We start from the raw sequence: 13,131 nt of genomic DNA on the forward strand, positions 1-13,131 counted from the left end.
GGAAAAAATACACTTGCATCTAGATATCTCATTAGCTGTGTTATTCAAAGTACACTTCCATCTGTTCGACGCACTGAAACTAGCTACCCACATTCAGCTATGATGTAAAGACGTTGTGATGGGATGTATTAAGCACAGTATGATGTTTGAAGACCAGATGCAGCTACTTTTCAGTATAGCAAGTTTCCTGAGGAGAAAAAAGGAAGTGGGAAGTGAAAGAAGAAGAAGAAGAAGGGACATCTCTTGTCTCTGAATGTGGAGACGCTGTCATAATGTTAGCCTTTTCAAGGGTTAAAGTTCAATTGAACCTGCTAATGTACGCTGGATAATGTAATCCCATATTTATTAAATGGTTTCAACATTAAATGTAAAATTTACTTTGTTTATGCTAAATTTCGAGGGACATTTTCCTGCATTATCGCTCAGTGATTATGAGTTCTCTTGATGCAGCAGGTTTGTTCTCTGCAATGCCAGTTTTGTGAAGTGCGTTTAAAATATATTATAATATTATAATATTAATATTTTAATGAAGGAAACTTGACTCAACATTCAAGAGGAGCTGTCCGAAAGAATGAAAGTGCACTTTTTTCTGCAGTGATGGACCCAAATGAACCCATAGAACCAGGTCGGAGCCGGTAACGCTCATGTACAATCCAAGCATTGACTCTTAATAGGGACGAGAAATGCATCACTTAGATTGACTCAAAACAATTATCCTGCTGTAGAGCTAAATTCACCTTAAAGGTGCTTTCTTATGATACATGTATGTGTGACTGTAGAGAGGTTATGCGTCTGCTACTTGCTTGATTGTACATGGGCGCTACAAGACCACCAGTATATCCATGCTGCTGGAAGATGAGTGCATGCATGATACAGAGAGGAAGAGGCGGGCCCGTCCAGGGAGCCCGGCAGAGGGGAAACCATGCCCATGCGGACTTACGCTTTCTGTGTCCTTCAAACATTTCATACGCTGTGTAAAACATCTGAGTCTGTGAGGCCTCTGGAGTCGTAGGAGGAAGGAAGGGAGGGAGGGGGAGGGGACAGGTAAACTGACAGGTCAGGTTTCAGGGTCACAGCCGTTTACCTCCCATCTCCAGATGTGGGCCGCCGTGGTGTAGTAAACATTCAACAACATCCTGAACATGAATTAAACTGGCACCAACCTTTTTAATCCCATTTTAGTTTATGATTCATTGTTCAAATTTGTTCACGAATTTTGGATTCTTTGTGCCATTTATTTCATAGTTCTGTTTCTCAATTTAAAGTTATAATCTCGAAGATCTTTGTTCTCTTTGGCGCCACCTATGGCGATAAACGGTAATTGCGTGAGCACACTTGTATATCCAGACAGTGCTGCATGTGTGACGTCCACAGTTGGCTTCGGTTGTAACTTTCCTCGCTTTCCTTTTTAGACTGTTTGCTTCATCTGAGCGTCGAGTTTGTTTCTTTTTCTTTGGATTTTCACTTCTTGTTGAAGTTGTATCTGTAATCATCCATCTTTTCTTTGTTTGTTCAGCCATAGTAGATTACTGTTTACTCGCAACGCTTGCAGAGAGCGGAAAAGCAGCCGCTTAGCTCCGCCTACCCTCTCTGGCAGACCAACCACTGCTGGCTGATGGAAGACGCGTCACTAACTGGGCGCCGCTTGTGATTTCATCCACAGACACCCAGTCCATAATAACACTATATACTGCAAATGCAAAGGCTTTCATCAGCGGGCCATCGGCTCAATCACCATCGTGTTACCTAATTCGACGATAGATAGATAGATAGATTATTTAAAATCTTCGAGATTATTACTTTAAACACTTACCTGATAAAATGAGAAAACACTGTTGGTATGTTTGTGCATGCTTTTATAAACTCCACACTAACCACAAAAACAAAATACAACATTGCTCCAAAATGCTTCTTATGCTGTAAATTCAAATCAAGACACACAAAAACACTCACAAATCAAAACTATGTGATGAGATGAATACTGCAGAGTAGCCACACATGAGACATGCAGGTTAGTAGCAGGAAGCAGTTTTGAACACTGAAACAGTCGTTTCATTTCAGCCGTTAAGAAGCTGACATACAGCTTGTGGTCATCCCGACGCGTCAAGATAATATGTGTAAATGAGCCCCATCAAGAGTTAGCAGATCATGTGATCAACTGTCGGTATTTTAATCAATTTTCTCTTTTACACAAAATACTTTCACAGTTAAGATAAATACATTACAATGTGAAATGTGTACATTACATCGATTTGGTATTCTTTAAAAATAAATGTCTTTACAGAAGCACCTTTGGGTATATTTGCAATCATATAGCCTTTGAGTCATGAATGGACAAATTAAAAAAATGCAGTCATCGTAAAGTCAAGAAAGATGATGTTAAATGTGACCTGTGATTGTTGAGGTGTAAGATATATAAAAATAGTTTCTTATAAAAACACTTGAAATTGCCTAAATGTAAACACACATCATGCACGGTGGTTGCATTCACATGGCCAAATCTCTTAAGAAAAAAATACCAATAAAGAAAAGAAATTCTAACATTTCTGATATATTTGATTTCATGGAAACATTTCAGGATAACATAGTTCAGTCAATCAATCAAGAAAATGTGCCAACAACAATGACAGGATGTAAAAAAGGACCGTAATATACAATTGAAGATGATTATTGACAAAATAAGCATTAAAAAAAAGCATTTTTCCCTTTTTCTTTTAAGGCAGATATTGAACGTTTAACCGACTGAATCTGACAAGTAACAATCGATACAAACATGGCCGACACGACAGGCATAAAGGAAAGTGAATTTAACCAGCTGCATGGCTAATAGCACCGTTTTGTTCATCAGTGATGTTAAAGACACAGCAGACAGTAATTTCAGAATAAACAGAACACTGTATTGAGTGGAACAACACAAACACTTGGGGGTATTAGGGGCGCATCCTACTTCTCCTCTCATCCAGATACACTGAAGTCCTCTTTGAATGTCAGTCGCAGACTCAGTAAGCACCAATCGTGGCATCCACATTCCTCCTCATCATTACACGCTACAGCTCAGGCAGGGAGGGGGGCCCCGGGAGCCCAAAGCTTAAGACACCACAATCCAGCACCCTGCTAGTGACACCACTAACAGCGGACACCAGTGACTACTACCAGTGATTAAAAAAAGCAACCAAACCACCACCGATTAATTCAGGAAAGAAAAATACATCTGCAGTAGCTTCAGTAGAGTGTTGGCTGAAAGCATTAAACACAAATCATTCATCCCACAGAGCGCTGGTTTGGTCTAAGTGTAGTGGATGCGCCATGATGAGTTAAATCTAAAACTGCATTCTTGAGCCCATGTTATTTTAAAATTTGTACTCTAAACCCACAAGCTGTATTTCTTCATATAAGTCCAGAAAAAGCCACGAAAGGGTTAAAAAAAAGGCAGTAAGAGGAGCGGGGTTTGCAGGATGATATTACGACATGGCGTATATGTTGATATCTGAGAGCAGAGGGTAATTGGGGGTTAGAAATTGCAAGCTTATTATGCTGTTAACCCAAAAGCTGAGCGTTTGCAGTGCATGAGGCGAAATGCATTACAACAGAAAAGCATGCACCAACGCAAGCCGGGGAGGGAGGGGAAACTACAGGAGCCAGAGCTGGTAGGGTAGCAAGGGGTGATGGGTAATGGAATATGGTGCCGAGGATCACGAACCTGGCACGTAGAGGATGGCATTGCCCTCGTCCATGGCAAACATGTTGGAGCCGGTGCAGACGTAGACGCCCGCGTCCTCGGGCTGGACGTTCTGAATTGTCAGGATGCCGTTGAAGTCCATGGCACGGTTGGGCAGCTTGCCGTTACCTTTCCTAGTCCACACCAGGGTGTAGGCGGGGGACTGAGGAGAGGAGAGGAGAGGAGGTAAACACTGAGTAATGAGGAGATGAATGAAATCTCAAACAGGGGAGAAAACATGCATTAGCACTCCAAACATGTTTTTTTCTGCACCATAGTCTTAGGAAATTTAAAACATTGTAAAACATAATAAAACAGCACATAGTTAAGAATGAGTTTGACATTTTGGCTCATAATATCATTCACTTTCTTGCAACTCGAGTTAGATAAAAAGATCAGTTCCTCTCTTAAGTCTGTCAGCTAATTTTGAGTTAGCAGATGATTAGCTTAGCTTAGCAAAAAGACTTGAAACAGAGGAAGCTGCAAGCCTGGCTCTTTTCTAAAGGTAGCACAATATCAGCACCTCTAAAGCTCAATAAGAAACATGTTATGTCTTGTTATAAAAATCAACATTTTGTGCAGGTGGAACCTTTCAGACAGGGCCAGGCTAGCTGTTTCCCCCTGTTCCAGTATTTGTGCTACTGCCTAAGCTAACCAGCTACCGGCTCCAGCTTCATGTTTACTGGACTAACACCAGAGCGGCATCAGTCACGTAATCTAACCAAACTGCAAGACAGCTAATAAAAGTATTCATTTAGGATGTCATTTAGGATGTGCTACTCTGTGTGTAGCTTTGCATTTTTGGTGTGTTCTTTCTCGTGTAACTTTGTTGTATACTTTACTCTGTACTGTTTGTTATTGTCCTGTTTTTCCTTTTGTGTTGACCTGCCAAGGGACTACAGATGTGAATTAGCTTAAAGCTATCATCTGGTACGGTGCATCAATTGGTGACATTTATGTTTTAAACTGTACATGGTCCCTTTTAAATAAAATACAATGAATAAATAAAATAAAAATTAAATTAATTGTAACTAAAAAGTAATACATCCATTAACGATGATGTTGGTGTTACCTTGCTCTTTGCAGTACAGATGAAGTTGACAGTAGATCCCACCCTGATAGTCTGAGCTTTCGGCTCCTCAACTGTCACCTCAATGGGCTTGGATACGACACCTGGTGGAATTCAGAGACACAATTACTCCATGATTGCTACAGTTACAGATTTCAAAGTAAAAAACAAACCAATGGAAAAAAAAAAGACTGGCAGCTTTTATTTTGGCGGAACACCAGTTAAACATCCGCCAGCCTCTTACTTCTCCAATGAAGGCAGACTTTGAATGTAGATTTTCGGAGCTGACAAACTGAAGCAGCTTCAGTCTGCTCAACATCAGACGCAAGCAATTTCAATAATCAGCTGCATCAGGAGAAGCATTTTCAAACTGAGTATAAAAGCTTCAATAACCTTAAAACTAACAGACTCGTCTCATCCATCAGACTCAGCGGTGTTATGCATATCTTATGAGAGCACCTATAAAGTCCAAAAACATAGATTGCATCACACCACAGTCGACTAAAATAAAGAACGAGGACTTACATAATAATCCCTGCATAAGCAAACCCATGTGCGGAACCACAGATGGAGTCTATTAAGTGTGCTGCAACAAGCAGCATGAGAAAAAAACCTATTAGCTAATACGGCAGTGAGGCGATACACACTTGTGACGACGATTTCGGCACGGCTCCTGTTGGTGCTGCGCTGGTCTCTGCAGGTACAGACGTAGACGCCGGCATCGGTCGGCTGGACGTTGGGGAAGAACAGCTCGGCTCCTGCAGAACACAGATGAGCAACAGGGTCGTATAAGACATGTAAGACATGATCCTAAACCTTAAACAATTTTGTGCATTCAGATTAAAGAAATTAGAACTTTTAAAATCTTTTAAATACATTTTAAGATGCAAACGTGCTTCAGGAAAATGCATCTACAGGATGTGATCACGTCTATACATCCCACATTTCTTGTTAAGTGTGTGCCGTACCTTGTCTGCGTCTGTCCGCACTGCTGGAGATGGGTCGCCCATCCTCTCGGGACCAGTAGAAGTAGTGCGGAGGAGAGCCGGACACCTGACAGCGGAGAGTGACAGGGCCACCCTGAGGAGCCAGGACCCTCTCTGGATAAACCTTCACCACCAGGGAGGCTGCAGCTGCAAAGAGGCAAAGGTCAAAGCAAACTCATGAGGAATGTTCTCCGAGAATGTTAAAACAAACGGCATCAGACTTGTAATTACTGTCTCAAAGCCAATCTGGATGGACGGCATCCAATGTTTCATTGTTTTTAGCTGAACCTGGTCGGTGCTAAGTTTAAAGGATCACTTTTTTACAGCAAGTTAGATCAGAAGATTAATTCCACTCTAATATTTATCAATTATACATGAAGCTACAGCTAGTTGACTGTTTACTAAGCTTAGCATGAAATGAAAAAAGGAGACTTACCATCATATGGACGACACTTCTGTCTCTCCTGTGGGTTGCCAACATATCCAGGAGCACAACTGACAACAGGAAAAACAGACATAGAAACAAGACTTAACAACAGTGTAAGCCAATGAGGTTGTTTATTCTAGCCAAGGTGTTGATTGGAATCCTTGTTGTGGTTGAAAAATTGTAAATATTGCACGATTGTGACCACAATTTCAGTCAGACAACTCAACAACTTGAAACAGAACATCGCTTGTGTTTGGCGACTCCGACCTCATCACTCCTCGCAGATTTATTTTCAATGCATACATCTGAGGGGTGATGGGATAATATCTTAAACCCTCCTGGGAGCCTGCAGGTGGATGCTGGGGCTGAAAGTATGAGCACAGCACTGATGCAGGGCAGCGAGCAAGAAGTTTTTGTCAGGTGATTGTGGAGAATGACGCATGTCGAGTGTGAAATCAGCGCAGCTCGAGTTGCCTGCCTGAACTAGCTCGCAGGCGTTGCTCCATTCATGACAATGAAATCATTTCAGTAAAGGTTTTGAGCCGCATTTTCTTACCGTTCACAGTACTGGCCGGTGTACCCAGGCTGGCAGGCAGTACACTGGTAGCCTCCGTTACCAAGGCTCTCACAGGTGGGGGAGAACCTGTTTGAAGAGTTACACACAAAGAAGGTAAATTGTGGTGCAGAAACAAGGTCCTATATTAACCAAGAATAACCTGATATTTAGTCACTTTTATCTTGTGCTGTGAATTGAAAGGGTAAGATCTTTCTAGAGGGAGTTCATGTGCTGTAGGACACAGCTGTGACTAAACTAGTGGATTTGCACGGCAAGCAACTGCCTCCTTTGTCTTCAGTTTACTGCATTTTTTTGCTGAAACCAGCCAACACAACCCTAATATTTTTTAGGAAACAAAATCAAAAGGGAAAGTGTGCACGTTGGCAGAAAACAGGTTTGTAACAGAAGTGAATCAAATTCCAGGATTCACAAGACGAGAGTAGAATTTGCTGCAAACAAGAGCAAGTGAGGCGGACACAGAGACGTCTTGAGCTATAAATGGAGGTGGAATGTGAGTCCTTGGTATCTGTGCCAGCACTCACTGGTTGTCTGGGTCAGTGTGAGGGCAGGCGCAGGGCTGGCAGTCCTCCGGAGTGCCAACAGTGGGGTCACCGAAGAAGCCCGGAGCGCACTGCTCACAGAGCTCGCCCTGAGTGTTGTGCAGGCAGCTCTGCAAGGAGAAACGAGTCATGTTTAGAGAGCCGTCCTTCTGGTGAGGGTGGTGAAATATAGCCACAATGAGACTGATTTATACCGTGCAGATGCCAGTCTCAGGGTGGCAGGAGTCAGAGTGACCGTTGCATTCACAGAGCTCGCAGTGGCCCAGGTATAAACCTCCTCCTGTGCGAGTGTATCCAGATGCGCAGTCCTTAAAGAGACAACCAAACATCGGTGAGCATTTTAACAAAGCACAATCACTGACTTCAATTCTTCAGGCAAAGTTAACTATAAAAACTCAGAGAAATTCACAATATTTATCTTCGATCCTATCCCACATGCAGCTGTTTTGTACCGCTTGTTGATTTTTTGGTATGTCATTGTGTTTGGCATACACGCTGTTCCAAACAAATAGTCCCTAGTGAGAGTAATAACTTGTTTGTATATCGTTGAATGAGAGTGAATAACTACCTGGCACGAGAGTCCCTGGTATCCAGGCGGGCAGCGGCACTGCTCCACCTCGAGGGCCTGAGCCAAGCCGCTGTAGTTTGGCACCGCTACCTCCATGCTGATGTCAAAGATACTGGATGACCTCATCTCGGTGGAGTAGGACGCTCGGATCAGGATGTCATCCAGATCCGCCAAAACCATCATTAGGTGCTCTCGGGTGGCGGGCATGTCGTCAAGGCGACGCCAGTTTTCCTGTCAGACAAAAGAAAGACATTTGAAAGTCTTAGTTAAGTAAAGTAAATTGCTTAAATATATTCAGTGTTTTTCTTTTAGAGCAACTGTGAGGAGCTTTGTGGTGGTTTTGCAGCCCTGCGGACAAAGTGGAGCATCTCCCTTTGCTGTTGCTGCACGGTATTTGTGTTTATTGTGTGCCAAAAAAAATCTTGTTCTTCCTTTTAAATGTTTAACACACCACTTAGTGTGAAACTTTAAACAAAGGCTATTTTGGTCTGGCAGGAATTCAAAATAACTAAGACTCAAAAACATCGTTTAGCCTTCAGAAGCTGGAGGTCCCTTCAGGAGGCCAGATGCTTACTGATACACTTTCACTTCCACATGCAACAGCCGTTCTGTTTTGAGCCACTCACCTCTTTAAACACAACCTCAAACTGGTGAGTCTCTCTGCTGCCATGCTGCCACCTCTGCCAGGGCAGACGAGCTACCAGAGTGATGTCATTTCCCTGCAGGAACAACATGCACAGGTGAGTAAACGCTGCATGTAACCATCGGAACAAAACTCAGCATGAGCTCATACTCACAATAATGTGGACGTCGCCATCATCGAGTGTTGTTCCTCTTGGACCATCCACGTAGGTGATGGTGTATTTAAGCTTACCGCCGTAAGACCCCACCTAAAACATAGTCAGCAAGGAGGCTTTAGATGTTTTGCCAGGTCAAACAGTGCTGCAGAAATCAAGGCCAGATGGACACTGAGCGCTACACAGGGAGTGCAGTTACATCAGTCACAAGTGCTTTGCATAAGACGGATGGGAAAGAGCTACGTTTGTCAGTGTCTTGATTTTAACACACTTTAAAGGGCACTCCAACAATTTTACACATTTTGTTTAGGTAACTAGAGAAGCATAACTCAACAGGAAATGTGGCGATAGCAGGAAGTGGTCATTTCCAAACAAAAAAAGATTTTCACAATATTATTTTGTTTTTGCAGTTTTTAGATCTTGTATGTTTCTTCATTATTTTTATTATATTATATTTATTCTTTCATGTATAGAGTGTTTTACCTTTAACTCTAATCTTAATATTTGGCTTATTTTTCTTTTTCTTGTTTACGTGACATTAGGTAAAGGTCTTATTAATTGTTTGTGAGATTGTTGCCATTTTTTAACGACCCCATGAAGACTTGGGAACACTTTGTGCAAGCTTATGGGCATCAAAATTTAAGAATAAATAATGTAGTAATGATATTTTGCACCCAGCTGCATTCTGGGATTTGTAGGATCAAAGCTTTTTCAGGGCTAGGCTCTCTCTGAAGAGTAAAAGTGAGGATATCTTGGCCTGTGCTGTGTCCATTGTGACCATTGTCTTTTTATATTGTTCTCTTGAGAGTACCCAAACTTAATAGACGTACATTACTTTATCACTGGAGTGGCCCTTTAAATGCGCAGAAAAGTAACACAGTATATGGAGTCTGGCCTTTGTACTTTAAACACTTATTGAATCAAATCTTGTCATTTGCAGCAAAACAGGTGAGACCAAAGAGTAGACAGTAGTATTTGTAGTTTCTATTTCTAGTTGTGTGCAACAGATGGAGAGTGTGTGTGTGAGTTTTCAACAGAAAAAAGGTCAGAGGACACCTGGAGGGAGGGCTGGGACAAAGTGTCTTAGGGAGTGTGGACATGTGAGGGGCTGACAGAAGGGAGGATGAGGGCTGAAGGTCAGTGGGGACGCTGGAGGATACTAAAGGTGCTGTATTTTCTGTGACCTCGAAGGGTTGACCAGAGGTCAAGAGGAGACATGACCCCCAAAGTTTACCTTATCCCCTGTGAACTGCGCTGGGAGCTGCCAGTAGAGCAGATCATCCTGGTGCAAGCTGAAACCTTTGTAGACCAGAGCGTACTGAGAGGCAGAGGAGGAAGAGGAGGAAAATAAGCCACAGATGCAGAGAGAGAGGCAGCAAGAAACAAATCACAAGCAGGCAGAGAAGCAGCACAAGCAGGCGAGCATCAGAAAACAAAGCCCGACAAGAATCCCGAGGTAAATGTGTGACATAAACTCTCAAGTAAACGTTCTACTGTACGAGTGCCGTTAAAGGCTCCCCTGACAGTTTGATAACAGCGTGGAAGTGGCATTGTGCCTTGTCTGACAACTAAAACAACAACTTCCACTGTCAATAATGTGAAAATGACAGCTTAAGATGCGCCTCAGCAAGAGGCTGTTTGTAACCAGACAACAGAATAATGACAGACTGCAGTAAAACCAATGTTTCTCTCAAGTGGACAATTACACTGACAGCACAGAGTGGGAGCTATTTGCTTAACAATGGAAAATACCACCCAGTTAGTCATTGGAATTGTGTGAACCATCCATTCTTTGGTAGATATAACCTAAATATATAATGCTTTACGTCACTATATCATAATGTCGATCTGTGAGGAGCTAAATTAAACATTAACTGCCCTAGATAAACAGCAGGTTGCTTATTAACTTTTAAAGCTTTTCCATGATGAAGTCAGCCACACGGTGTCATGCCACTGTCTACCTTGCTGCCATCCGAAGAAGCACTACCAAAGGTCTTGCTCACTGTGTTCTTGCTCTGTTGACCATACACCCAAGGAGAAACACAAGAAGTCACCGATATGACAAGGAAATGAACAGGCTGGCAAACCTCCTGCAATCTCTGACAAAGTGTACCTGCAGGCGAGGAGCATGTCCTGGGGAATAAGGCTGGGGTCGGGTTGGTCTAACTGAAGAGGAGATACCAGACGGAGGGGGAGGGGGGCTCAGGTTACGCACAGACGATCGAGAGGATGAAGAGGAAGAAGAAGAGGATCTAGAGGAGGAGGAGGGAAAGAATGGAGGAGAGCCAGCTCGTCCGTTGGAGAAGTTAGAGAAGAGAGCCCAGACCTCGTCATCCAGCTTTTTGACAGAACCCTAGGGAGGCGGGAAAGTGGGGTACCGGAGACACAGAAGATTGTAACCATGGGAGCAGTCAATATGGTGGAGATGGGGTTTATACTGTAAGGGATGTTCTTTTTTTCCCAAAAGAGCTCAGCCAAATTCTGCCATCCTTCAATCAATCAATGACATTTTATTTGTATAGCACCAAATCATAACCAAAGTTATCTCCATAAACTTGGCAGAAAAACTTCCTTTTAACAGGCAGAAACCGGGCTCATGTTGAACAACCATGTGCCTCGACTGGATGGGTTGATCCTTGGCTGTGATTGGCTGTTATTGGCTTGTACTTGTGGCCTAAATGTTCTCACCAAAGAGCCGAAACCAAGAGCTTTTTCTAAACCTAATCAAGTGCTTCTGGTGCTTAAACCAAACCAAAGTGCAATGGTTAAGTTAACCACAATCTTGGTTCAGTTTAGGCAGCAGCACTACTTGGTTAGGTTAAGAAAGAGATCATGGGACGCCGGTTTAGCTCAGCGGTGATCGGCGACCACATGTGGAGGATATAGTCCTCGATGCGGCAGCTACAGCCCTCGGCTCTTTGCCGTGTGTCGTCCCCACTCTCTCTCCCCCCGTTTCCGACACTATCCACTGTCCTCTCTCTAAAATAAAAGGCATAAAAAGCCAAAAAAAGAATCTATAAAAAAGAAAGAGATCATGGTCTGGGTTAAAACATTAAATCAGCTCCTCCAGGATCTCCTCTGTTCACAGTACACGGTTCTATGTTCGACACAGTAATAGTAGCCAATCACAGCACTGGAGGTAAGGATTTGGGGAAGCTCCACTGGGAAAGAAAACGATCAGTCCGTCAGGATGTACATCGATCACCGTGAGAATGCAAACATGCCAAGTCATGCTTTTCAGTGTGTGATGCTTAAATATGCAGCATAACAAGGCTCTGGTGAATTCTTCTCACTTCCAACAGTTGGATCCCACGGATGAAACACATAAATCATCAGCTTTCCAAAGACCTAGCAACTCAAACCTGTTTGTGATTCACACGCATGCAAACAGACTCTGTTAGCAACCTGCTCCTGCTCAGTGACCCTCCGTCAAACTGAGGTGATTACTCATGCTGCTGCATCTATGAACCAAGTGGAGTTATTACCATAGATGTGCACAAACTCTTATTGTGTTAGCGCGTAGTTACAGAAACACTGTGCATAAATTATTCTGATTAGATGGTGAGTGTTGCCACAGTTCAAACCAAATACCTGGCTAGCTCTTTTGGATCTGTGGTTGTCTTTACGTTCGGAGGCCATTAGGTTCCAAACGGAGGCATCCTTCCTTAGCTGCTCCTCTGGCGAGTACGAGTCACTCTATTGGTGTGGATAAAGCAAGCTCTCTTTGATCACTTTCCTTATCACTGAGCTGATGGTATTTGGGAGTGTTATGGCAGTGTTATTGGAGCAAAGTTAAACTGTGTGAAGTTCTTTAATGGACCATTAATGATCAATCCATTTTACATGGCTCGTGTGATGTGGAGCGGAAGGCAATTTCCTTCAGCAATATGCACCGCGATGTGAGAGGTCAAATCTAAGAGACAATTAGTGGCCTGCATCGGCTGCACACGCTGCTGTAAAATACCATGCTTCTCATGAGTGATTCAGCAAACATCAAGACTTATCCAAATCAGAAAACATGATATGTATCCAATATAAATTAATATGCACCACATTATGGTTTTAAGTGTATAGCACGATGCCACAACATCACATGCCAGACAGAACTGCAACCACTGACTGACATGACTTTACCTGCTCTGCTCGTTTTAAGCGAGAAACGTGACGATCTTTCTACAGAGAGTGAATGGGCAAACAAAGAAGTGCTATGTTATGGACTTTTGGCCATTACACCTGTGCATACTTTTTCACCCTGCAAATATTTAAGAAAATGAAAGAAAATGTAGCAAAGGAGAGGACGGATGAAAAGGCAATCTAGAAAAGAAATTTGATTGCAAAGAAACAGAGCAGCAAAATGGAGGCAGCAATAGAATAAGCGCGGTCCACAAGGTTCTGATGAGTGCTGCTCACCCCGCAGCATAAAGGGGTTCAAGGTGTTGGCTTTGCCTAC

The 13,131-nt window shown here is 42.9% G+C and overlaps 1 protein-coding gene across 1 annotated transcript in view; it reads right to left on the bottom strand.

Annotated features, from left to right (window-relative positions):
* The window catches only part of hspg2 (heparan sulfate proteoglycan 2), a 103,988-nt gene that overhangs the window by 24,441 nt on the left and 66,416 nt on the right, over positions 1–13,131 (bottom strand). Inside the window, exons 34-49 of the mRNA XM_069660946.1 lie at positions 12,816–12,854; positions 10,795–11,034; positions 10,643–10,696; positions 9,916–9,999; positions 8,682–8,774; positions 8,511–8,603; positions 7,885–8,115; positions 7,511–7,624; positions 7,299–7,426; positions 6,757–6,843; positions 6,210–6,268; positions 5,756–5,920; positions 5,435–5,545; positions 4,791–4,891; positions 3,701–3,881; positions 941–1,000 (exon numbers count right to left, since the gene is read on the bottom strand). Coding sequence (XP_069517047.1) covers positions 941–1,000; positions 3,701–3,881; positions 4,791–4,891; positions 5,435–5,545; positions 5,756–5,920; positions 6,210–6,268; positions 6,757–6,843; positions 7,299–7,426; positions 7,511–7,624; positions 7,885–8,115; positions 8,511–8,603; positions 8,682–8,774; positions 9,916–9,999; positions 10,643–10,696; positions 10,795–11,034; positions 12,816–12,854 — 1,840 coding nt within the window. The remainder of the gene's footprint in view (positions 1–940; positions 1,001–3,700; positions 3,882–4,790; positions 4,892–5,434; positions 5,546–5,755; positions 5,921–6,209; positions 6,269–6,756; positions 6,844–7,298; positions 7,427–7,510; positions 7,625–7,884; positions 8,116–8,510; positions 8,604–8,681; positions 8,775–9,915; positions 10,000–10,642; positions 10,697–10,794; positions 11,035–12,815; positions 12,855–13,131) is intronic.

Source organism: Semicossyphus pulcher, unplaced genomic scaffold (assembly GCF_022749685.1).
Source record: "Semicossyphus pulcher isolate SPU_LCO1_2020_fin unplaced genomic scaffold, fSemPul1.0.p SCAF_13, whole genome shotgun sequence".
Classification (NCBI taxonomy): domain Eukaryota; kingdom Metazoa; phylum Chordata; class Actinopteri; order Labriformes; family Labridae; genus Semicossyphus; species Semicossyphus pulcher.